At 37.2% G+C, this 25,940-nt stretch overlaps 2 protein-coding genes across 3 annotated transcripts; both read right to left on the bottom strand.

The window, feature by feature from the left end:
• Nucleotides 1–211: 211 nt before the first annotated feature.
• LOC112044266 (doublesex- and mab-3-related transcription factor 2) lies at nt 212–6,493 on the bottom strand. Its single transcript, XM_024080064.2, has 3 exons — nt 6,084–6,493; nt 3,412–3,559; nt 212–1,144 (listed from the first exon to the last, which is right to left on the bottom strand). The coding sequence occupies exons 1-3, from the start codon at nt 6,279–6,281 to the stop codon at nt 915–917; spliced, it is 576 nt and encodes a 191-aa protein (XP_023935832.2). The 5' UTR covers nt 6,282–6,493; the 3' UTR covers nt 212–914.
• Nucleotides 6,494–9,655: 3,162 nt separating this feature from the next.
• On the bottom strand, nt 9,656–25,371 carry LOC112044243 (DNA ligase 4). Of its 2 annotated transcripts, XM_052883179.1 has the most exons (14): nt 25,205–25,370; nt 22,089–22,278; nt 20,844–21,156; nt 20,415–20,590; nt 19,449–19,616; nt 18,488–18,683; nt 17,655–17,868; nt 17,204–17,330; nt 16,028–16,145; nt 13,652–13,845; nt 12,807–12,944; nt 11,911–12,172; nt 10,726–10,997; nt 9,656–10,101 (listed from the first exon to the last, which is right to left on the bottom strand). In XM_052883179.1, the coding sequence occupies exons 2-14, from the start codon at nt 22,251–22,253 to the stop codon at nt 9,781–9,783; spliced, it is 2,664 nt and encodes an 887-aa protein (XP_052739139.1). In that variant the 5' UTR covers nt 22,254–22,278; nt 25,205–25,370; the 3' UTR covers nt 9,656–9,780. The 2 variants fall into 2 exon arrangements, with proteins under 2 accessions (XP_052739139.1, XP_023935782.2); XM_024080014.2 differs by lacking the exon at nt 22,089–22,278 and having other exon boundaries at nt 23,601–25,371.
• Between the last annotated feature and the right edge of the window lie 569 nt (nt 25,372–25,940).

The raw sequence follows: 25,940 nt of genomic DNA, 5'->3' as shown, positions 1-25,940 counted from the left end.
GCATACTATATTTGCTACCGACAGGTCACGTGATCAAGATCTGTCATTCCCATATTTTTTTCTAGTTTTCGAAGCGTTAGCGATCGTAGAAAGAGAATCGACGTGCCACTTGGTTAGGGGGGCTGATTCGGCAACCACAAACGACTCCACAACTGCCATTATTGATATAGGTCGACACATAGGTATATGATCGAAAAGAGATTTTGTAAAAATCAAATAAAATGCTTCTTTATTCGCTATGATATAAACAATACAATTCTTTTTATTTTATTTTGTGTGTCACTTTGAATATTTTCTATCATTTATTTCTTATCACTAATAAACAACAGGTGAGGGTTCTTTAATAATTTCTAATGCCGGATCTTGCTGCTTGTTCGGACTACTTTAGCATTTTAGTCAAGTACTAACCTACTTGACTAAATTTTTGGTGTTCAGACACGTTTAGCAGCTAAGCTTTTTACGCTACTCGACTAAACTGCTAAAGTAGTCCGAACTAGGCTTTAGACCATACATAAGTAAGTAAGTAGCTACTCCATTGACGGTGGTGTTAGGTACCTACGACCATCGATCGTAGATCGTTAGATGGGCCTCAAAGCTTCGAGGAATTGTCATCGGTTTCGCACATTGAGTAGATACGTCATCACTCGTAACACATTTCTCTTTATTCATGTTGTGGCTTGTGTTTTTACACTTCCAAAATGAACACGAAGGTAGAAGGTAAGGGATTAAAATAAGAAAAAAATAAGTAAATAAGTCCACGTCACAGCATGCGCTTGATAAGATGTGCGTGCACGTCTTTGGGTAATAACATAAAATTATGCGTTCTTTAATAAGGTGGGGCCCATCTAACGATTTATGTCGATGCAAAGTTAGCAATGAAGTCGATGAAAGGACTATTAGCTATGAGTTATCTATTATTGAACGCCAATAATGGATTCAATAGAGAAGGATATCTTGGGTCGCTGCGGTGGCGGTGGTGCATAGTTAGTCAGGAGGGCGGCCAGAAGGTGCCTGCATAGCGCGGCAGGGACGGGGTCCGGCAAAGGGCCGGTCATGTTCACTTCCAGCGCCGCATCTGCGAACACTTTGCGTCTTCTTATCCGTTCACTCCATGCGGCATCACCTTCTATTGTTCTTACGTTACCTGTGAAAGATGACAATAGTTAATTTGTATTTGATTAAAAACATGTTGACTTGCGACAGGCGTACCTACGGGCATGACAATGTTCTAGCATTTAGCCTATCCGTTGTGGAAGGAAGCCAAGAGATGACCTAGAGCTAGAACATCTAATTTATTCGAATTGGTGCTGTGTTGAAATCTAAGGGTAGTAGTAGAGCTTTTTTAGATAGAGATAGTCCGCGGAAGCACTACCGCTAGCGCTAAGTAGCATTACTATTTTCTATCTGAAGAAGGTGCCGGTTAGGTCTATTTCGGTACGATAAGAGCGAAAGAAAGTTTCTTACCAGAACACTGCCAATAAAAATTGTTGCTTATAAACTCTCCTTGCTTAGCCTTAAACAACGTCAGTGCATCGCAGTGGACCAATTGAAACAAGTAACAATATAATAACACACTCTGAAAAGATCTTTTTTGGCACCCGCTGAGCTATCATTCACCGGCAGGAAAGACATGTTTACAGACAACAGTCCGCGTAACGCGACACCCCGACAAAGAGCCGCCTCTGCGTTTTTTTGTAAAACAATCTTCCAATTTTTTACAGCCCATAAAAATAGTTAAAAGATATTCGGCTTTTTTTTTAATAGACAGTGAAATGTTGCCGAGTCTTAAATGACAGCTTTTGTTCTATAACGAGGCGGGGACATTTAGACGAGTCGTTCGAGCTTTATTACTCGCGGTGCTCTATTTTTAATTGTTTGAAGACAATTTGAAGAGTATCTTTTTACATCAGAGAATTTTACCACTTTAACATCACACATTTATACATATATTATTACGATATGTGGAATTTGGTGCAGCAATAAAATTCAATTCCGTTGACTAAAGTCGCACATTAAACGCCGAGTGGGTAACATTATTTATAAATCGTTTCGAAATTGTCTTTGTTTTGAGATTTCAACGAGTTATCTCTAAGGGCCAACGAGTGCACCTTTTCAAAATACAACATAACGAGATCAAATGTTCCAAAGTAAATATTGGTTCAGCTAATTCGCACGAGGCATTTCTGAGAGAAACGAAACAGACGACAGCGCTGCGTCTACTCGTTTACAACAATAACAAACCGCTGAGTGCAGTGCGATCATCGGGCACGCTTATCTTGAAAATGTTTTGCATATTATTTGAATTCCTTTATCCAAATGGGTAATTAAACAAGAAACGAATTAAAAGCTAACTGTCACGGATAGTTTTTACCACCACTAGCCGCTAGTTCTGTTAGCTCTTATAGGTACGCCATCGTCTACAGCATAAAGATATAGAATAGCCTAAAAATAATAAAGATACATAATATTAAAGATAAAGATATTAAAATATAAATATTAATAAAATTATATAAAATTAAAAAAAAATTATAGATAAATAATAATTTAATTAATTACGGGACACCCTGTATAGTGCGTACAGTTAATAGGAATAATTTTTTCTCTTTAGGTTTTTTAATCTACCTATCAATTCATTGCCGACAAATCAAGGTAAGTAACTACTGCAATAAATTTGGTAGATAGATATTAATATCTATGGTAAGCTATTCGCAGATTGTCCGCGTTTTTGCTATCTTCCTATTTTGTTTATTTAGGTTTCTTGTTCAAGTATCTACGTATGAAACTTAACACTTGTTTTAACTTTAGTCTCCTTATTTGTTAGTTTGATAAAGACCCCGGTATGTAGGTAAGTTGAACCAAAATGACAGTTGCATTGGTCCAGGATCCAAGGAGCATTTTTACAATTGATTTAACTGTCAAGTAAATTTTTCGTGAGTAAATTCATCTTGATGAGACGCTCAATTTTTATTATTACTTATACATATTAATAACAGGGTTACTTACTAGGTAATAAAAACTTCTGAGCGTAGAACCAGATAATGAACCACGCAATTTGTAGGATAATGACAATGTGGTGTTATAGTTATAGTGGGATAAATATGTTTCTACCCGATAATGTAGCTTTTTATTGGTGAAAGAATTTTTTAAATTAGTCCAGTAATTTTTGAGTTTATTCATTAGTTACATACAAAAAAACAAAAATACAATTCTTATCTTTTAATAATATTAATGTAGAATGATATACCATATTATATTATATTTATAATATAACGTACTCGTACATACCCATTGGTAAATTTAAATCAAAAGCATGGTATAATTTTTAATCGTCAATCGACAAGATCTCGAGATAAGGAAATGGCTAAAATTCGATAATTTTTGAAGGCTTAGTGGAACTTAAGAGAGTATTACCATAGGAGGCAGTAGAAGGAGCAGCATGGGTGCGCGACACTTGGACGCTGCGAAGGCGCGCGCGGTACGCCCGCTTGCGAGCAGCAAGCGCAGCCGCCTCGCCGTCGCGCGCCGGCCCGCCCGCGCCCTGCTGCCGCCGCAGCGCCACCTGCACAACACCACTATGTCAACGAAATTGTATATGGAACTAGCGGACGCCCGAAAGGGGCTGGATGAAAATGACCGGGGGAGCAAAATTCCCCGCGCCTGATTTTATTTTCGCGACAAAAAGTATCCTTTAACAGTTTAACCTAGTTCGTATTATGGTCTCAAACCGTGCCAAATTTCATTTGAATTTATTCAGTAGTTTAAGAGTGTCAAAGCCCTGTCAACAAAAAACAGGGACAGATTTCACTTTGGCTTCAGTATTATAATATATCTTCAATGTACAGGATTGAATCTATTACAGTTTTATTATCCCTTATAATAAATCTGTAGAGAGTATGTTTCTGTACATGAAATGTAATTCCAAAATAACTATCAGGAGGTGATTAGTGATCGATACTGATAGCAAAAATGCAATCAGTAAAATTTTTGTCTGTCCGTTTGTAGGTTCGTTATAGAAACAAAAACTACTTGACGGATTTTAATGAAACTTGGTACAATACTTCATAGCCCTGGGCAGGGTATACTTAGTAAGTATACTTTTCATCACGCTACGATCAATAGGAGCAGAGCAGTGAAGGGAGATGTTGGGAAAACGGGAGAAGTTACTCCATTTTTACAGTGATACTACTGTAAGAGCTGAATTAAAGAGATCTTCGGGTGGACAAAGTCGCGGGCGTCCGCTAATTATAAATATACGATGGTACGTACGTACGAACGATGGTACGTACGTACGATGGTAAGTGTAGAAGTGGTTGAATCGCGCTTGCCTAGAAGATGCCATGCCACCATCATTTTACGATAAAGTACATAAGTTGTACTTTATCGTAAACTGATGTCTCGTATATACTTATGTCTTAGTATAAGTATATTACGATAATTTCAAGATATGCCTTGAAGTTATTAAACAACTTTTACAATGTTCAAACAATAAACTCCAACAATCTCCCTTTACCCTTCCCTAGTTTAGTTGATCTTTAAATCTAGCACAAACCTTTACAGCAACAAAGTTTTCGAGGCATTGATGTTTTCTTGCGGGACTTTGGCTTAGGCGTTTTCTTCTGGCGCTTTTGATGTTGTACTGTCTTCCGTTTATTTACTACAATATTTTTACAATATTCATCAGTAATTCGGTTTGAAATCACTCTTCGATTAGTAACTTTGCATCTCTCATAAATTGCACAAATATTGTAGAGCTTTTTGTCGTAGAAATCATTTCGCAAATCGTTTTGAGTATTATTTTTAACTTCATCAAACAGACCAATTTCAAGCGCTTTGTCGTAAGCTACGTTACACAAATAATCAGTTTCCACTGATTCACAGAGTTCCGCGATCTCGTCAATTACTTCAGGAGTAAGATACGAAAAAGAATTGTTATGGTTTTCGCTCATTGTCGTCGTTGCAGCACTCGCGAAAAAGTGAAATATTTTAAAGTGGTAGCTGATTTTTTATATAACTGGTAATTTAGTGGTAATTAGTAATTACTAGTAGGTACAATAATGTCCCCAATAATGATAATTAATGAGGTAGGCTTCTAGCTTAATACCGAATTTTATCAAGATAAGATAAGATGTATTATTTTATTTTTATTAAGTGCATACATACTTAAATAGTAGGTACGTATATAGGTTTTTAGTGTTCGCCTGGGGAAGTACCTGTTATCTACATGTTTTTTGTTGCTAAGCAGCATTGCTGCATTCCAGCCTGAAGTATAGGTATTGTTGTCAGTAAAATTACAGGCAAGAATTACGCCTTAGGTTCTAATTAACACCTAAGTAGACGTCCTAGCAAGCATGCCCTGAGAGATGTTCCTCTGTTGTAATTAACTACGAGTTAAATATCTCCATAACTACCTACCTACCTTTTATTTTACTATGAAAAACTCTTGCAACTTTTAGAATTTACTTTAAAAAAATGTAACTCATTAATAACGATAACTACTTTGTAATTAGATACTTAAGTGAAATTACTATTGATTACCTACTGAAATGAATATTATTGCTATAATAGCTAATTAAACTATTAATTCGTCATACTTAGACGATGAGAGTAGGTACGTTAAGCCTTCGGTCCCGGGCCTATATCATCAACAACACACTATCACTAACCACGCGCTGAGGCTACTGAAGCGATTTGGCTGCTTGTGTTAGGCTTAGGGATCACGACCCTTACTAATGAGGAATACGAAGCAAGGAGGAGACCTCTTTAATCCGGCCCTGTCGCAAAATCAGTTCTTAACGGACGCCTACTATCTATAAACTACATTCCTGCCAAATCCATCTCATCAAGTGGTTCTTGATATTTTTCTTTTATATATAAGTAAAGATAAAAAAAATAGGAGGAGAGGAAGGCCAAAGAAGAGATGGTTGGATAGTGTGAAAGAGGACATGTGTGTAAAAGGAGTGGGTGATGAGTTGACGAGTAATAGAGACGAAAAGATTGACATATTTTTCCGATCCCACTTAAGTGGGATAAGGGTAAGGAGATGATGATGATATAAATATAAAAAAACAAATAGGTTAACCCACCTGGGCAGCCATCACGCGTTGTCTTTCCAGCACCAGTAAGCAACCAGGGCATCGACAGTCGCGCCAGCGGCACAGCCTCTTGTGCCCCTTCAAGCACGATATAACGCCATGATTGCGGCATCTCGCGCACTTCGGAGTACGAAGAGCTTTGCGACTTCCACCACTCTCAACCTCGACGCAGTTGCCGTCACTATCCATGTCTTCCCGTCCCAACAAAATTGTTCACACAGCAAAAACTACTCGTAAATAAATACAAAAGTGTTCAAATAATAAATCATCAGTGAAAACATTATTTACGTATACGAAACTTTCAAAACACTGTCTGTTTTAATGCCAAGTTATTTATTCTTTCAGTTTGTTCTATTGACTGCGGAGTGAATGTGTTTCCGCTGAAATATCTTTTCAGAGATTAGATTCAGTTTGTTAGCTTTCGAGCTTAAACAGCGTGTAGTCGCTCCGCCCAAGCTTTGCTATTGGTTGGTTTTGTTAGGGGCGGAGGCATCTTTCCGCGTCAGATGAATTCTCGCATGTTTTTATTATGAAAACCGATACTTTTAAAGTCATTATTGTATTGCTTATCAAATCAATGTATACTTCGATGTTTCGAGGTTTGTATCTTCTTGTTGCAAACGGCATCCTTAAATAGTTACCTATCTATCTACGTACTTATAAGTAATTATAATGTGGAGTGTAGGTGCAAATTGAATAAGGTATTTCCAGAAAATTTCAAGGTAACCTAGTGCATATAGATAATATTAAATTAATATAAAAAATGACTGTGACAGACGTAACGGACACCCGTGTGATCATATAAAGGTTCCGTGTACGTACTTGTACGTATACGTTCAGAACCCTAAAATAATATAACGTCTAATGCAGTAATGCTTCCGATAATTAAAAAAAATATAACGAATAAATGTAAAAGTTCCACATTATCTATATGTCCTACTTTAGTACAAGAGTAAAAAAAATAACCGCTTAAAGCTAAAAAAAAGTAACCGTTGCAACGGCAACTTAATGCAAAATAGCATTAAGTTGCCGTTGTCAACCGTTGAGACACGTGATAGTATTGACGAGTAATTTCTTAAGAATGCACATAACTCAAAAGTTGTAGGTGTCTGCGCCGGACCGGATTCGAACCTACACCCTCCGGAATCGGAGGCAAATGTCATATCCACTGAACTATCACGGCTCTTTGAACCTAATACTGATGCCAAATTATTGGTAGTGACTTATTAGTGACTAGGTCCTATCCTAAAAATTATCAAGGTATAGGTACTTTCTCCAATAATAAAAATAACAATTTTGTATCAGAAGGATCGATGTTGGTAAGCGATATTCAATCTCTTGTGACCGCTGACGATTGCCAATTATCTCTCCGGTTACGCTGACCTTTGTCCAGAGTTTGGTTTCATTTTCAATTTACCCTCTAGAATAGATTATCGTAGCTAATGCTAGTAAGTATAACATTGCGAAAAAGACTTTCGTGATACTAAATAATAAAAATCAAGTACAAATTATAATATATTTATTTGCTTAGGGTACCTACTTTCTCATACATTGAAAAATTAGGTAGCTACTTTCTAGGTATTCAAATTCGTATTCTACAGAAAGGTTTGTGAGGCACTTTTTGTAACCGTCTAAAAAGTCAATTTATTTTTAGTGATTTTACTACCATTTCGGAAGGCACCATCTAATGAACAACTAAAAGAAACTAAGTACTTGCTGTTTAAAAAATCGTTATCACCTTTCTGGCTCAATTATTATGCGTTTTCTGGATAAAATCCAAAGATTTCTACTAATAGTTATGTTACGTGCCTACATAATCATCGCAAAAGGTGATCCGATTTTGGCTACTCCACTGAGCGCACACATTTATAATTTTGTGTTTACTTGCATTGTATATTGTTTTTATACTTCTTGAACACACAACTCGACATTGAAGACAATATTTAGGTTTTTTTTTAGAGAATATTTGCCATATTTTTTATAATATGACCAATATTCCTCTCCAACTAGTCGGAAAAAACTGTGCTAGGAGTGGGTACGACAATAGACCAACGGGGTGAGGATTGAACCACCACCCCTCGGTGATGAGTCCAACCGCTCTTACTTTTGAGCTATTGAGGCTGTAAGTATTATTTGTTTAAATAACTTTCGTAGTTTACAATGCGAATAAATGAAATAAAGACAATTAGTCTCTTTTGTCCGCCTCGGTTTCGGCGCGCTAGTGACATGTCTAATAGTATAAAATATTTGATAAGATTAGTGAGTAGTCTCAGGCATAGGTACTTGTATTGCTAACTGCACTATTTACCAGTTGATACGGTTTATTAAAACAAGTTCCGAATAAGTATCTACTTAATAGTTTCTTAATTATAGGAACAATATACCACTTGTGCGTATAATTGATTGTATATGGAGCATAATCCACCAGCAGCCATTGCTTGCAGTCCACACAGCTCCGTGCATTGTTGGATGTTCGCGCATGATTCTCATTCATTTCGCGGCTCAGTGCGTTTGATCTCACAAACCCTTGTTCGTTGTAATTTAACCGTTCTCAATTACTTAGCTCAGTTTTACAGTAAGTACTTGGTAACTTTGGTAAAAAATGTATAAATACCTACTGATATTAAGTACACTGAACTAAATGTTATGAGAGAGCCGTGATGGCCCAGTGGATATTCCGAAGGGTGTGAGTTCGAATCCGGTTCGGGGCTTGCACCTCTAACTTTTCAGTTGTGTGCATTTTAAGAAATTAAATATCACGTGTCTCAAACGGTGAAGGGAAAACATCGTAAGGAAACCTGCACACCAGAGAATTTTCTTAATTTACTGCGTGTGTGAAATCTGTCAATCCGCATTGGGCCGGCGTGGTGTACTATTGGGCTAACCCCTCTTATTCCGAGAGGAAACTCGGGCTCACCAGTGCGCCGAATATGGGTTGATAATGTTTGTTTGTGTAAACAGGCTTATCTCTGAAAATTTAATACAAGCCGTATTGAAAAAAATGTTTATCATCGGTCAGTGGTAGGTATAGACTAACTTTAAAGGGAGAGTGGTGGGTTAAGAGGCACGACAATATTATAATTATGTACCTAAGTCTGTTCTTTTCCATGCGACAAATATAATAAGAGCGTCTGCTAGTAGGTAAATAAATATTGTATATATAAACCCAATAATTTTATTTTATGGTCCCCATTCCCATAAGAATACGGAGATAAAAATATAGCTTATATCACTCGGGTAGTGTAGCTTTCCGACAATGAAAGAATTTTTCAAATCGGTTCAGTAGTTTCAGAGCCTATTGCAAACAAACAAACAAATCTCTTCTCTTTTTTAATATTAGTACACATAGAATACTTAATGGTCACTTTCTAGAAAAAAGACTGAGATTGCCAAAATGCATTACGAGATTCAAAATATCATTTCATAAATTGCCTTGCTTACGCTAATTACGTACCTACTAATTAATTATTTTTTTAAGTAAGAACTGTCAACTAGGTCACTCTTACTAGGTATAAGGTAGATATAGTACCTACCTATAGGTAATTTTCAAGAAAAAGACAAAGTTTATTAACACAATTTATTGTCACACTTGAAGTTAAATAAATAAAAATATGTTTCAGTAAATTCCTAATTAGGTAAATAATAGTTCATACGTCCTGATAATTAGGTACAGTCTAGTGTATAAATATCACAACAAATATTCGGTTTCGGAAACCCTTGCATTTTCTTTAAAACACTGTTTCAACCAGTCTTCACTTACTACATTCGTTTCTTTATTTATATCCAAATTGTCCATGTCTTCGGTCTTCGTCCCAGTTGGTACGACCACATGGGTGGCAATAGAGGGTTCATCGGTAACTTTGGCCCCATACCCTCGTGCCAAAGTCGCGTACAGGGGGTTCCTCACATGTATGGTACAGCCACGTAAGAAGGAGAAAGGGTTGTTTTGTCCGAATAGCTGCCTATCGAGTTCTAGCATTTCCCGAGTCAATAAATATATTGGCCTTCTCTGGAACAACAAAATTTACATTAAATGAGATTTTTTTTCAAAGACAAGTTAGCCCTTGACTGCAATCTCATTTGAAACTTAAGTTAATTGTTACGCGGTAAGAGCCGTGTTAGCCCAGTGGATATGACCTCTGCCTCCGATTCCGAAGGGCGTAGGTTGGAATCCGGTCCAGAGCATGCATCCCAAACTTTTCAGTTATTTATTTATTTATACTTTATTTGTACACCACAACATAAGAAACAATACATACCTAATAAGACAGAAAAAAGTATAGTACAAAAGTAGGATACAAAAGGCGGCCTTATCGCTACGTAGCGATTTCTTCCAAGCAACCTTGATGACGGTGAGACGATGTTGTCTTAATTTAAACCATTTCTGACAGGACCACATGAAACAACACTGTCTGCAAAATCAAAAATGAGATATTCTCACATGGCTTGAATTAATACATCACCGGCTTAGCACCGCCTTCATACTGATCAGCAGGTAGAACATATTATGATGTTATTTTTCGCTTTTTAGTATAGTGGGTACGTTTTTAGGTTTTGAAGTCGGTTGTATTTTTTTTATTATTCAAAATTGTACTTATTAAGTAGGTATGTAGTATAAAATTAAATCACTTACTGTTGACTCCATTTTGGCGAAACATTTTCTCAGTGTGTTTTCGTCTAATTCTTCTTTATAACTGTCTCCAAACGTGTCATATTCCATGCATAAGTTCATTTTAGTTTCGTATTTTATAGACAGCATGTCTAAAGGCGACAGCGAGCACAGACTGTCTGAAGCAGGTAGAGATCGAAGCCAGGAAGTGGTGATAATGTCTTCACTTTGTAACTCTATCAGTTTGCGAATTTTAAAAGTTATAGTACCAGCCACACAACACCACGTATCAGGCCCTGAAATATGTTCAGTATTCAAATATGGACGATTATCAAAAATAAATAGAAATAGAAAGAACGCTAATAAACAATATGCGAAAAGTTTAAAAAAGTGTCAAATAGCATTTTAAAAGATACCTTAATTACCTAGGCTATTTCAAATGCGAAAGGTCACTAACCCAACTACCCGTACCCATGGGCGTATCTAGGATTATTTCTTGGGGTACTTAACACTGACTAACTAACAGAGTCTAACAGAGTCGACATTCAATATAAAAATTTCGTTAGCAATATTTGTAGACCTCTGAAACGGCTCGACTTATTTATTATTTTTTCTTTGTATCTATGGTAGGTATCAGAAAAGGTCTTAATATATGTATTTTCAAAATATTTATTACTTATAGGTTTTTCTTTATTATAAGTTGCAATTGTTATTATTTGATATTTTAATGATATTTTCTGTAAAATTTTTAGTATTTCGGCGTTCATCATAGCATATAATTTCAAATCGGTAGCCCAGTATTCTAGGGTGGGCACTGGACTATTCTAGGGTAGGCCCGTACCCTTTGTGGTACGCGGCTGTCAAATGATACCTACAGTCTGTGTGTACAACTAAGTACAGCTGATACTTGAAAATGTGCAAGAGTAGGTATGCCGTGATAACCCAGTGGATATGACCTCTACCTTTGATTAGGGCGTCAGTTCAAATCAGAGGGCATAGTTCGATGCATGCACCTCCAACTTTTCACTTGCATCAATGGTAAAGAAGATAGAAGTCTGTCAATCCGAATTGAACCACCGTGGGGGATGGACTATTAGCCTAACCCCTCTTATCCTGACACGAGACTCGTGCTCAACAGTGACCCAAAAATGGGTTGTAATGATGATGACCTAGGTATGAGTAAATTAAAATGAACATAAGTCAACTCACCGCTATTTTCGACATGTTTGCCGCCATGCGACTGTATGATCCGCACCAAATCCACTTTCTTGCAGTCCTCGTCATCTGATAGCACGCATAGTTTCCGTCCGAGCAGCGCTTTGGATGTCACCGCGACGTCTTCGGTCAGTTTTGTGCGGAATTTGTCCGACACTTGCAGCGCTTTGCTTGGCCTTTTTATCTTTCTCTCCATCGGCTCGATTGATGAGTCGGCTATGCGTTTTGTGCTCAACTTGATAACTGAGTTGCTTGTCTAGTTAAAGATTCGAATATTGCGGTTTTAAGTGAAAAATGCTTAGGCGATTTGAGTCACAGGTAATTATGTTTTATTCATCTACATATAAACTAAAAGTTTATAATATGTGCTGCGTACAATGGTCGTGGACGGTGCGTTTAACTGTACGGTCACTTAAAGGTGCAGGTAGGTACATTCAAATATTAATTATTAATATATTAATAATTAACATTTAATTCAAATATTAATAATTAATATTAAATGAACTTTAATATAATTATATTAAAGATGTAGGTACATTTTTGTGAAATGTATAGTTTAAAAAAATAAATCGACGTTATTCAGTATATAATTTTTTTTTATTCTCTTCAAGTTAACCCTTGACCGCAATCTCACCTGATGGTAAGTGATAATGCAATCTTTTTTCCCGGGTTAAATGTGCGCTCAAAAATTATAGACATCCTACTTAAGTTAAGTCACTGTCACATTTATTTTTAGCAAGCACTTTTGTTTCTTTTGTGACAAATCTGTACCCTTTATTGGGCCTCCCAACTAACTTCGATACAGGGCCCGTCCAAGGCAAGCTACGCCACTGGTTCCATCTCATTCTCAATGCGCGCGGATATACTCCTAAGTTAGTAGATTCACTTACAGAAATGAGTTGGTTGAAGTGCTCCAGAGTCATGATGTCGGCAACCGGCTTGTCGTCGCGAATGCGCTCGACGCGCGGGAAACGCAGGGAATAGGTGGACCCATACTCAGAACCTCGCACCAACTCTGTGGCACGAACCTGTTCGTAGGAAATAACATATCATAACATGATAGCCGTGATAGCCCAGTGGATATGACCTCTGCCTCCGATTCCGGAGGGTGTGTGTTCGAATCCGGTCCGGGGACCTTTAACTTTTCAGTTGTGTGCATTTTAAGAAATTAAATATCACGTGTCTCAAACGGTGAAGGAAAACATCGTGAGGAAACCTGCATACCAAAGAATTAATAATTCTCTGCGTGTGTGAAGTCTGCCAATCCGCATTGGGCCAGCGTGGTGGAGTATTGGCCTAACCCCTCTCATTCTGAGAGGAGACTCGAGCCAACAGTGAGCCGAATATGGGTTGATAACGATAAATAACATTGACGACGCGGTGAAGGAAAAACATCGTGAGCAAACCTAACTGAGAATTTTCTCAATTATCTAGGTATGTGAAGTCTGCCAATCAGTATTGAGCTAGCCTAGTGGACTATTAGCCTAACCCCTCACACTCTGGGAGAAGACTCGTGCTCAATTGCGAGTTGAATATGGGTTGTTATTAATATATAAAAAATTTAAGTGTCTCATGTCTGTTCGTGATTTCAAACACATAGGCTACCTTTTATCCCAAAAAAATCCATAGATTTTGCGAGATTTCCGAAAAACTGAATTCAATGCGGACGAAGTTGCGGGCGTCAGCTAGTTATTAATAATAATCTGCGTTTTTTCATAAATAAGTAAGTGCCTACTTGCAGTGCCACGGAATGTTCAGGCAATATCCAAAAGTCCGGCTTCTTTTTATTGAATTCCAGACACGGGGGCGGCGGCGCGTTCCTCGAGACTCGCCAGTTCTTCTCCAATAGAGCACACAGGCGTTCTTTTTCCTGGTAGGTGACACCGCTGGCTACTTGGCCCACGCACACCCAGCGACGATTATTGTCACCTTTACAGGAAAAAGATATTCCATTGTAATTTGCAATTCAAAAAACTCTATATTTACAATAGGCTAGGTGACACTAAAAGACTCATAAATTGTTCATTATCGTTCTACTACATTGAAAGAAATATCATATTTTTTGAGACATGTCTACATAAAATTTGAAACATTGTTTATTTTTAATTTTTAAACATTTTATGCCAATACGAGCCAAAACGCTATCGGCCATGATGATCTATATTTTATTTGTGTCATGACGTCACGTAAGCCCGTAAACACTAAACCGTATAACAAGACTAAGAAAATGTTGAGTGGAGGGAGTGTTTGTTAACAGTCAAAGGATCCTTTAACCCTACACACAACGTTCACAAGTGCGTGACACACGAGGTCATTTGCTGCTATTCTAGGGTCTTATTTTGGTTACAGTTGGATTTGTTGATTAAATTAGCCTGACAAATGTTGTGAATCATTACCTTGGTTCGACATTGGTTTTCTTATTTTTGTAATCGACTTCTGAGTCTACTAAAACATTGTTGTAATGAATATGTATAGATGAATGAGAAACCGGAATTTGTATCAAGCGGTACGAAAACCTTCGTCAAAATTCCATCATTCGCCACTGATAAATAGAGGATTTGTTTGGCTTTGGGAATATGAACCCTATTGAGATAAAGGCGACAGAATAAACATCGAGAGTTCATGGATTCGATCACCATGGGCCCGTTGTACCATTGTCATACCCACTCTACGCGGTCTTTACGACCAATTGAAGAGAACAGGAGAGCATTGAAGAAATATATATTATACTAGCGGACGCCCGCGACTTCGTCCGCGTAAATTTCGATGTCAACTTTACTACTATCCCTACCCTACCCTACCCCTACCGTACCACTACCCCAACTCTACCCTACCCAACCCCTACATCTACCCTACCCCTACCCCCACCCTACCCCAAACCTACCCCTACCCTACCCCATACCTTACCTACACCCTACCCCCATCCTACCCCCTACCCCCATCCTACCCCTACCCTCCGCGTACCCTATCCCTTTCCTACCCCTATCCCACCCGTACCCCTATCTCACGCCTATCCTACCCCTACCCTACCACTTCCCTATCCTACCCGTACCTCTACCCTACCACTACCCTACCTCTACCCCTATCCTACACGTACCTCTACCCTACCACTACCCTACCTCTACCCCTATCCTACACGTACCTCTACCCTACCACTACCCTACCTCTACCCCTATCCTACCACTACCCGTACCCTACCCTACCCTGTAACTTCTCTATCTTACTCCTACCCTTAGCAAAATCGGTCCAGTCCTTCGAGAGTGGTGGTATGACCAAGAGAAATAGAGACTTCTATGCTAATAATATAAAGAGGTAAAGTTCGTGTGGTTGTAGGAGGTAATCTCTGGATCTACTGGACCGATTTGGAAAATTGTTTTACCAATAGAAAGCTACGTTATTTGCGAGTGTCATAGGCTATGTTTGATCTCCATATTCACACGGGAACGGAAACTACGTAAATGAATGCGCCGGGCGTCATATAGCGGAATTTCTGCGTCTTTTAGAAATTTTGTATTATCTCCGAAACTATTTAAGTAATTAACATACTGTAAAGGGCAAATCTTATCTCCATAATATCCTTGTGATTATTAAATAATTTATTTTAATAAGGATTAAAGTTTAGTTGTATAAATAATGACGTAAACCTAAGTATATAAAAATAATAATTTTTAAAACACAAAAGGTACTATATCTGCTAATATATAGAAGATAGATATATGGTGTCGCGGACTTTTTTGTAGAACTTTTAAAGATACATAAAGCCTCCATACATAAATTTCAATTTTACACAATAGTTAAGGCAGCGCATGCGAATAAGTCTGTTTAAGAGGATTTTCAGTCCGACCTGTATGACAAAAACTGTGATAACTCGGCTAATATATATGATACCAATATAAAATATAGCCTATAGCACTCCCCGATAATGTAGCATTCTACTGGTGAAAGAATTTTTAAAATCGGACCAGTAGTTCCGAAGATTACCCCATTTAAAAAATGTGACAAACTTACAAACTTACAAACTTTACCTCTTTATAATATTAGTATAGATAGAATATATTATTCAATCGTAATTTGAATCTATTTAAACTATTTTTTTTAGGATCAAACCTACCCGACTGAACGTCAGCGCAAGCGACAAAAAAGCTCTTGGCTCGTCCTTGTCTCTTGTTTACGGCTTCCTCCGCTCCAATTATTACCAAATCTAAGTCCGTCATAGTTCCCTCGGTGTACTGAAAAAAACGAACTAACGTTATAATTATGTAGTCCTTAAAGAACCTCTCAAGAGGCTTTAAGAACTGCTAACGAGATGTAGATACCTGTAACTAAAATTAACTTATGCCTAGGTATATTGTCACTATAGTGCTATAGCGTTGAGAACACCGTTATGAAACATTTTTACTAGTAGGTATGTAGGTACGAGTGGATATGATAGGAACTTAGATAGGTAATTGCAAAAGCCACATAGAAGAAAATGAAATTAAATGAAAATTTATCGATATATCAACTTCACGTAACTTGATTAGGCTGGGACCTTCTATTAAGCACTAGACCTGTATCGGCAGCATCAGCTCGCTCTTCCGTAACTATAGTATTATCATAATTATAAAAAGATTACAATACAAGATTTTAGGTACCAACGGTAACGTAGGGGCACGGCAGCAGGGCATCGCCCTACACGCAACTCCCTCCCACCCGCAGTCGCCTCACACGTCTTGACTTTGTATATGACCTGCGCGTAGCGCACTCGCATCTGAGCATCGCATCTTTCCGAGACGTCATAAAGATTGTATCCGATTATACGTCTAATTAAGTGCCTGAAGACGAACGAATTTTCGAACAGTGCGTGTTGCCAGTGATCAGTTACGGATCCATGAGATGGCTGACTGTGTCCCTCTTGAAAAGGCTCAAAGTCAGTAGTCACTCCGTGGGCGATAGAGTTTCAGTTCGAATCAGGAATGAGGAGATCAGAAGAACCAAAGTCACTACTCACTAACGTAGCTTAGTGAGTAGTGAGTGAGCTGAAGTGGCAATGGGCAGGACACATAGTTCAAAGAGCCGATGGACGGTGAGGTCCCAAGGTGCTGGAATGGCGACCCCGCACCAGAAAGCGCAGTGTTGGTCGACTCTCCACTAGGTGGACTGAGGACATCCAGCGGGTTGCAGGGAGCCGCTGGTTGCTAACAGGCTCGAGATCGTATTGTTTGGAACTCCATTCAAGAGGTTGTTGATGATGATGATGATGATGATGGTGATGATGATGATACCTATTTAAAACATAGCATGTTACCTCGGGTTTAATCTTGAACCAGCCAGCGTTGCGTTGCGCGGGGATGTAGTAGGAGTTGACGTCTTTGAGCACGACGCCCTCGTCCTGGTTGTCAATGGCTTTGTTGATGGCATTCACCACATCTGAACTGATTTATAGTGCAACATTATAACGGAACTGATCAACTTCTATCTTCCAATATGGATATCTATCTATACTTAAAATAAAACTGTAGCAGGTCCAATTCTGTACAAAATGAATCTTGGAAAGAAGGTATAATATCAACACTGAAGGAATTTTTCAATATTCATCTTGAATCAGAAGTTCCTGATATTTGAGAGTTGAAAAAACAAACTCTTCCTTCAGCTTTATAATACCTAATACTTACCAATTTTAAATTAAAGACTATTGGTATTGGCATAACAGAAGTAAGAATGACCTTGTAGTTCTTCTGTGGGTAACATATACTCACACGTGTTTAACAGTTTCACGTTGACTGTGCTGTATGACCCCGGGCACGTCTGTGAAGAGGTCGTCCAATATTGCGAGTCTCTCGTTAAGAGGCAAGCCACCTTTGTCTGGTGGCCCAACCAGAGACCGACCGTTGTAGTACAAAATATCGAACACACAGTAACAGGCGCGATACGATGAATTTTCAGTTATCTTCTTTATGTCGTAGGCCATGCCTAAAAGGAGCAATATATATTTTGTTACAAACAATATTAAAACGTCGTCTACTATTTAAAAGATTATTTTTTGCTTGCTCTATTTGGTGGGTCAAATTTAGTACTTATTCAATTATTCAGTGTAATTATAAACCCAAGATGGCCACCGCTATATACGCACCGCAAATGTATGCTAAATTATTATACATATTTTTTTTCAGAATTCTCTCAATATGGGATCAAATCAAAGAACAGAGAGCTGGATCAGTACAATAGAGTTCACTATGAAAAAAAATCTGGGTGCCAACAAAATTACTGAGTACATATTTTTTATTATTAAATACTTAATGAGGAAATAGAATGCAACAATTGCCAACCATAAACCTAATTGTAAAATTGTAATGAACCACTAGGTAAATGAACTAAATAAGCTGGGTGAAATATATTATTTAGGTAGGTACCTACTTAATAAAAAACTAAAAACTTGAACATAACATAAATAGAAAAAAATTTTTGAGTTAAACGGTTTTATGATTATTATTTTATGAAGTGGATGTAACTTAGTAAATAATGTCGGCACTTTGAATTTTGAATTTCTAGAAATAATACTCGAGGATGCACAAAGAAGTTAGGTAGGTACCTTTTGAGCCGAAGCATTGTTTTTCCTTATGCCAACCCATCATTTCACCATCAAGTATGAAATTGTGAGCGTTCGATGAAAAACAAGTCCTCAAATCGGGCGTTAGTATGCCAGATTCAAACGTTTTGCCGTACTTCTTCGAATATGTGAAACCCTTTCTCGAATAATACTCGAAAGTGTTGTTATCCATATGCATCTGCAGTTGTAAACGTAAACGTATATATAACGAATTGTACCAGCATTACACTAGATAGATAGATCACACTAATATTACATTACACTTAACACTACCACCACTTTTCTCTAGATATTATGTATACTAGCACGTGCACTATAAGTTGAACTAGGCGCAGTAAAACATTAGGTACGGTCAAAAAATTCGAAATTCATTTATTTCAATTAGGCTTAAACTGAGCACATTTGAAATGTCAAGATATGTCATAATTTAATTGAATGGTGGTAAGTAAAGTCCAAAGCTTAAAATTAAAGTTACGAGGGTTCCAAATGCGACTTAGTCCGAGAAGAGCCCATAACAAACTCAGCCAAGGTTTATTTTTTTTTTTTGTATACCACCACTTCACAAACTTATCTAGAAGTAAGTACATAGTCGTATAGTGCGGTTCAACATCAAGCTTTTATTTCATTTATATAATCATTAACATTATAATAAGACTTTCCTATAAGACATAACAGTGGCTTCATGTGGTAGTTTATTATAAAAACGTATGCAATTACCCTTAAAATTACCTACAATTTTTTGTAACCTAGTGTGGTCGTATAACCATATAGCACGTAGAGCCATTACAGTCGCGTACGAAACTTTCAATTATTTTACATTCGAGAAAGCATGTAGAACGCGTTTAACACTTTTGTTTAAAATTTTGCAGACATCTGTCATTTTGGTTCAACATGCTTGCAGGGATACCTACAGATCTCACTATGTATGAATGGAAATACTTGCCTGAAATCTTTCCCCATCAAACTTATCTTCGACATGGTTCGCTTTGTTCGGGGCGAGGTGTATATGAGTGACATCCATGCGCTCGGACAGCATGGGTCGCACCGCAAAGAACAGTTGCACGCCGAGCTCCAATGGTCGAGCGTCACCATCTTCCAACTCGTCACAAACCTATTGATTGAACAACTATACACAGGGGCACAATTATCCGCCCACTTTAATATGACGAGAGTATGTTAAAGTGGGCGGATAATTGTGCCTCTGAGTATATTTAACAAAAAATAAACTTTGTTTTCTTTAATAATACCATTAAGTTATTTTAGATTTTAAACTATCGTAAGTGTTATTCATATTAATTAAAACGACCAAAACGCTCGATCAAACATAACAAACAAAAAATCGAACAAACGATTCAAACTGATCAGTCTGTATTGTGATGCGTTGCAAGAACCAGTTAATAGCTAAAGGCCCCGTATGGGTTCAAAACTAGTCGGGCATATCCGGAATAACCGAATCCAATTCAGCTGGGCATCATTCGAGAAGCTTATACGCGACATCTTTTCATCTAAAATTCCTCAATGCCTGAAGACATAAGTCTTCGAACAGTGCGTGTTGCCAGTGATGACCTTTAACTAATTGGCCTTCATAAGAAGGCTCAGAAGTACACAGCGGGCGATGAAACGAGCTATGCTCCGAGATATCTGTAAAAGAAATGAGGAGATCCGCAGAAGAATCAGCCACCGACATAGCTCAAAGACGCTAGGGTACCAGGTGCTGATGGAATGGTGACCCCGCACGGATGGACGATATCAAGCAGTCGCAGGGATTCGCTGGACGCAGGAGGCTCTGGATCGTGATGTTTAGAAGAATAGAACGAAACCTTGTACTATTATTATATATTTTATGCTGAAACACAACTTTGTTATAGGTTAGGTTAATCAAGATTTATAGCTAGCAGTCAGATCTTACCTTATGCAAATCACTACAGTTTCTATACAGTTCAGGGGCGTCTGGATGAAAACAAGACAATATGCGATGTGTACTCATGCTGAGCTTCAAATCTTTCAATATAATTCGAAGAAACCATTTGAACTCTTGAGGTGTTAATTTTGTTATAGCGTAACTGAACGCCTCATCCAGGATAGCTGGAATTTATTAGTCACTTATTATGGACACTATGTGAAACATCAATAGGCTTAACTTCACAAGCACATGGTATAGTGTCGTCAGCATACGTGCCGGTGACAACATTATCTGCATTCGGAAGATCATAGGTGTAAATCAGATACAGTAAGGGGCCCATAAAGCTGGCCTGAGGGACTCCTAAATTATACTCTACTCCAAATATTTAGTAGGTACACATAATCCTTTGCGTTGAAATGTGAAATCTACACTTACGAGCTTTGTTTCCAACTTCATCTTTAGCAATTTTGTCCAAAATTTCGTTAACAGCGCCAACTTTCAATTGCGGGGTAGTTTGTTGCGCTCTGTTATTCAAGACGAAGTACGCCACGCTGGCAAAGTCACTTTCATTTGTCGAGGAATGAATCGAGCGAAAATTCAACAACTTTTGCGCATCCGCAGATTGTTTATTCAGAGATAATACTTTTACCAATAAAGCACCAAGTTTGGTCTCTTTCAAATTATATGCACCCCTTTCACGTTCACAATCAGGTAGCAGTAATCTAAGAATAGGGAAAAATGTCGAATCCTGAAATGAAATTTATACTAAACTTTTTATGTTTTATTTATTATTAATCTATTGATAATAAAAAACTAATATTATAAACCGACTTCAAAAAAGGAGGACTTCTCAATTCATCGGAATCTTCTAAAGAGAAAAGATTTGTTTGTTTGTTTATTTGCATTGAATAGGCTCTGAAACTTAGGCCAAGAGACACAATGGGTTGTAGCGCCGAAGGAAGTAGATAAGGCTCTGAAACTACTAAACCGATTTGAAAAAGTTTTAGAAAGAGAATCGACGTGCCACATGGCTAAATGGTATAGAATTTAAGGGTGATTGACATTATCACCCTAAGCCGGCCAACCAGCATTGAAGTATCATAGTGTGTCTAAGCTCTGTCCCTATATGGGGCCATTACAATATAAAGTTATTGATGTTTAAACGTTTTGGCGTGAGCACAGATTATACAGATAGAGCGCAAGGAACACGACGGTGTCGTAGCCGCTTCAAATACAAAATTCAAAAACGAATACATTCTCGTCTCAATATGACACGAAGCGTCGCATCAGTAACTTTCAATGTTATTCAAGAACAATGTTATCCAAGAAAAATGGCGTCTTGTGTTTTTAAATATTTTTAAAACTTTTTACAAAAACTAAAAAAATAAGATGGAGTATTTTTTTATTGGTAAATATTGATTACCTATTATAATTAATTAATAGTTTATAATTAATTAATTTACGTGATTGTTGTTAGTGTTAAATTTTGAAATACAAATTATGAAAATAGTTTGTTTTTGCGGATGTCAAGGAGACGCTTGACGTTTGGGTTTTTATGGGTTTCACCGGCTTCACTACGCTGCCTGTAATGATTCACTCTGGATCATTCTTTGCTCTGTGGGCGTGAGATACGGGTAACTTCTTCAAGTAAATGTAATAAACTAAGTATCTTCTTCTTACCTTATGGCCCACAGTACTAGCCACTGTTAAACCAAAATTATTAACAAAATTTGTTAATACTTTATCTTGCTCTGCTCTTTGTTTTTTCTTTTTATGTATTTGCTCCAGAACTTTACAGAGGTCTCCAAATAATACATCATTTGCTGGTATCACATTTGGTTCCATAATATTTATAAGTATATAGGTAAACCTAAAAATAATATTTTCTTTAAAATCAGATATATTGTATTTAATAAGAATTTTGAGAAACCTAATAAAATTGGCCTTTTAGTGCTTAGAATTTTAATAACTACTACAGATCTCATAAAGATACAGATCTGCCCTCTTATTTTTAGTAAATTACTTAATATTTAGACATAGTTAACAATTTATGACAAGATGAAAAGGCAAAGTCTCTGTGGTGACTTTCATTTGGAAAGTATGAGAGTACAGGGCAAATTGCAAGATAATTTTAATTTTCAGAAACTTATATTATTATTAAGAGTCGAGGTATATAACTAGAATAAAATATGGGACTCCACAGTGAAAACACATTTATAAATTTACTATGTTTATTTATCATTATATAACTAAATATTTTGTCATGTATCTTCTAGCGACATCTGGTGATTGATCTTTGTACAATACATATAGATTATAAGCAATTTCTTTTGTTAAATCTATGGTTCCATGCTTACTACATACTGCAATAGGGCCGCAAGCTAATCCCCTTTCATAGTATTCAATTGCCAAATTGGTGATACTCAACATCTGGTATGCTCTGCCCATGTTATAGTAGACTTCTTGATCACACTTTCTAAGTTTTTTATAGGTAAGCAAATAAGCAAATCCTTGTAAGATCAGGTTATTATGTTTATCCACAGTCCTTTGTGCCGCCATTGCCAGTAATGTGACTGCTGTCAGCAAGGCTGACAAAGGTTCTCTACACTGATTGTGATATTCTAAAAAATATTTTAGTGTCACTAGATATCTGCCTGATATTAAAAAATTGTTTCCTAAGAAAAGATGCTTCACAATATTGTAGTCTTTTTGAAAGAGTCTGGACAGAAATTTACCATGAGAGTCATCTATTGAGTTTATAACGTAACATAACAAGTTGTATGTTTTTAGACCAGGATATTTTATAACATATTCCTTGATAAATCTGAAAGCATTCTGAAAATCATTGTTTAAGAGGCACGCTTGAAAACAGTAAAATTCTACTTCAGCACGGTGACTAGATAAAGGCTTTGATACTAGACCTAAAAATGTTATTCTTTGCAAAGTAGGATATAATTTGTGTTGACATGCAATTTCTACCAATTCCTTAAAAAAGGCAAATTCCTCCTGGTTATTCAATTTGAATGTCTTCTCATCCTCAAATTGCAAATCATCCTCATGAAAAGTGTTCTCCCCTCTCATAGAACGGAAATTGTAAATGAGATCTACGCCCCCCTTCACTCTACAAGCAATATTCAGCTCTTCCTGATGTCTTAACTTGGTCAAATTTCTTGACAGCAATGATTCTCCTACCTCCAAATACTTTAATGGTTTGTTATATTTTTTCAGGGCTTGACATTGCTCATACAATAAGCTAGCACTGACAACATATTTATAATCTTGTTGCAAAATATTTAATGCATCCTCAATGAGTCCTTTCTTTTCAAGTATGCTGAACAATTTCTTCCGAGCATTTGGATGCTGTGGAACAAGTTTTAATACTTTGTAATAAGACTCAACAGCCTCATCCACTCTTCCTAATTTGTACAAACATTCTGCATGTTTTAGCCACACAGCTCCTAAATCAAAATTAGTATTTCTCACTAATGGCTCAAGTAATTTAATGGCCATCTCGTAATGGCCCACTGAAGAGAACGCTTCCTCTATGTCCATATATAGATCTCCAGCTTTATCTACATCATTACTCAGAAAGTCACTCAATAGTGTCTCTACAAGGCTCAAAGAGCCCAAATGAATAAAGCAAACCAGTAATTTACTTTTTAAATCTATGGCCATTTTACTGGGAATTACACAGCTCAGGTAGTTTGTGTGTTCTTCAATTTCTCCATTAGCATTCTTAATAGTTTGTATCTCGGCTTCAATTTCAACACCTACATTTGACACAAAAACTTCTATACAAGTCTGATACTGTTTAACAGAAATAAGCAATTCTAAATAAATGTTTATATCTTCTATAGTAAATAATGATGCACATTTAGTGTAAGCTGTAGCCATAACCTCATGCGCTCTTTCTATTTCTTCACTGTTGTGGTACGAAGTGACTGCCATTTTAGCATATTGCATTATTAGTTCTCCTTCACTGGCTGGTAAAGAACTGACAATCTTGTGATAACACTTTACTCTTGTAACATTTAAAGTATTCACTGGATACTTCATTTCTTCCAAAGCATTTAAGAAGTCAAGCCTCTTCATGTGGGCTCCCATGTTATGAGGGTCAGCCTTGATGGCCTGTGTATAGCAAATCATTTCTTGTTTCTTGTCATCTCTCTGTTTACATATAGCAGCGAGCCGCCACCACTCCTCAGCATCAGCTCGACCGAGATGTGCAGCAAGCAATGAGAACTGCAAGGATTTATCCACATCATTCTCATATATTTGAGCTAACGTTTGGTAAGGCTCTGCAGCTGTAGGCAATTGCTTTATAATTTCATGGCACATACGTTCCGCCATTTCCAAATCACCACGCGCGAATCGTATATTCGCCTCACCCATTAGACCAACCAGTGCTGCAGAAAGGCGCGTGTTCCTCCGCTTTCTTTGAAAAGATTTCTCAGTTACTTGTACTGATTGTGCAGCCTCATCGCCATCTTCATTTCGTTCGGCTTCCGTGTCCTCTTCATCTTCAGCGCGGTACCATTCACTTGAATACTCAGCGAAAGACATCTCTCCACTTAAAAATTTATTGGTCAAAGCTTGGTCCACATCCATCTCATCATCTCTATCAGCACGTGATGGTGCAGAACTTCCTTCTGATGAATCTACATCCATAATTGCTTTATTTTCTATAAAATTATCGAATTTACAATGTCGATCCTCGGCAGTAATCACTATAAATTCCGGTAAAACGTTCACAAGCTATATAGTAAATTAATTGTTGGTAAAATTGATAAATTTACCTCTGTTTCTTTTCCACAATAACTTTGCATTCAAATTACAAGGGACAACAAAATTTCATAAATGTTATTTACTTCCTTCTTTTTCTATAATTTATTGGCAAAATGTTATTTAAATATCATATTTATTTTGTGTCACAGACGACAAATGTTGTGGAAAATGAAGTGAAATGTGTTGACAGTTTGACACTGACAGTTCACAGTTGAGTTTTAATTACCGGCGTTTTAGCGGATCTGGGTTCTAGCCCTTTACTCCTGTAATCATCACTTTGAAGTTCCGTTCCACTTAACGATCCTACTTTCACGACCACTTTTTCATTTTAAGTTTATTAACAAAACACATTACTTATAATATTATATTACTTATATACAAAACACATACTTATATATAATTAGGATACATTAGTAAAAAAATATAGTTTATTAATGCTTATCATATAATTTTGATTTACCTTCTGTAGAATTTAAGATTTTCAGAACTACGTTTAACATCAACAATTTTTTAACCCCATAATTATTGCATGTTTCACCCATCCGTGTGTTTCCCGTTTCCGTAGGAATACGGAAATCTATACTAATATTATAAAGCTGAAGAGTTTGTTTGTTTGTTTGATTGAACGCGCTAATCTCGGGAATTACTGGTCCGATTTGAAAAATTCTTTTTGTGTTAGATAGCTCATTTATCGAGGAAGGCTTTAGGCTATATATTATCTCTGTATTCCTACGGGAACAGGAACCA

The sequence above is a fragment of the Bicyclus anynana genome, chromosome 1, assembly GCF_947172395.1.
Source record: "Bicyclus anynana chromosome 1, ilBicAnyn1.1, whole genome shotgun sequence".
Classification (NCBI taxonomy): Eukaryota; Metazoa; Arthropoda; class Insecta; order Lepidoptera; family Nymphalidae; genus Bicyclus; species Bicyclus anynana.
This window is presented reverse-complemented; position numbering and strand designations above follow the sequence as displayed.

Bases quoted from the DNA above. Each gene is read 5' to 3' on its own strand.
- LOC112044266 (XM_024080064.2), bottom strand. From the start codon at position 6,281: ATGGATAGTGACGGCAACTGCGTCGAGGTTGAGAGTGGTGGAAGTCGC. The intron at 3,560-6,083 runs GTGGGTTAACCT...GGTGTTGTGCAG, and splicing joins AACGCGTGATGGCTGCCCAG to GTGGCGCTGCGGCGGCAGCA. The intron at 1,145-3,411 runs GTAATACTCTCT...CATCTTTCACAG, and splicing joins TCCTTCTACTGCCTCCTATG to GTAACGTAAGAACAATAGAA.
- LOC112044243 (XM_024080014.2), bottom strand. From the start codon at position 25,076: ATGGATGTAGATTCATCAGAAGGAAGTTCTGCACCATCACGTGCTGAT. The intron at 18,684-19,448 runs GCAAGTATTTCC...TTACAACTGCAG, and splicing joins TTGATGGGGAAAGATTTCAG to ATGCATATGGATAACAACAC. The intron at 10,102-10,725 runs GTAAGTGATTTA...TTGTTGTTCCAG, and splicing joins TCGCCAAAATGGAGTCAACA to AGAAGGCCAATATATTTATT.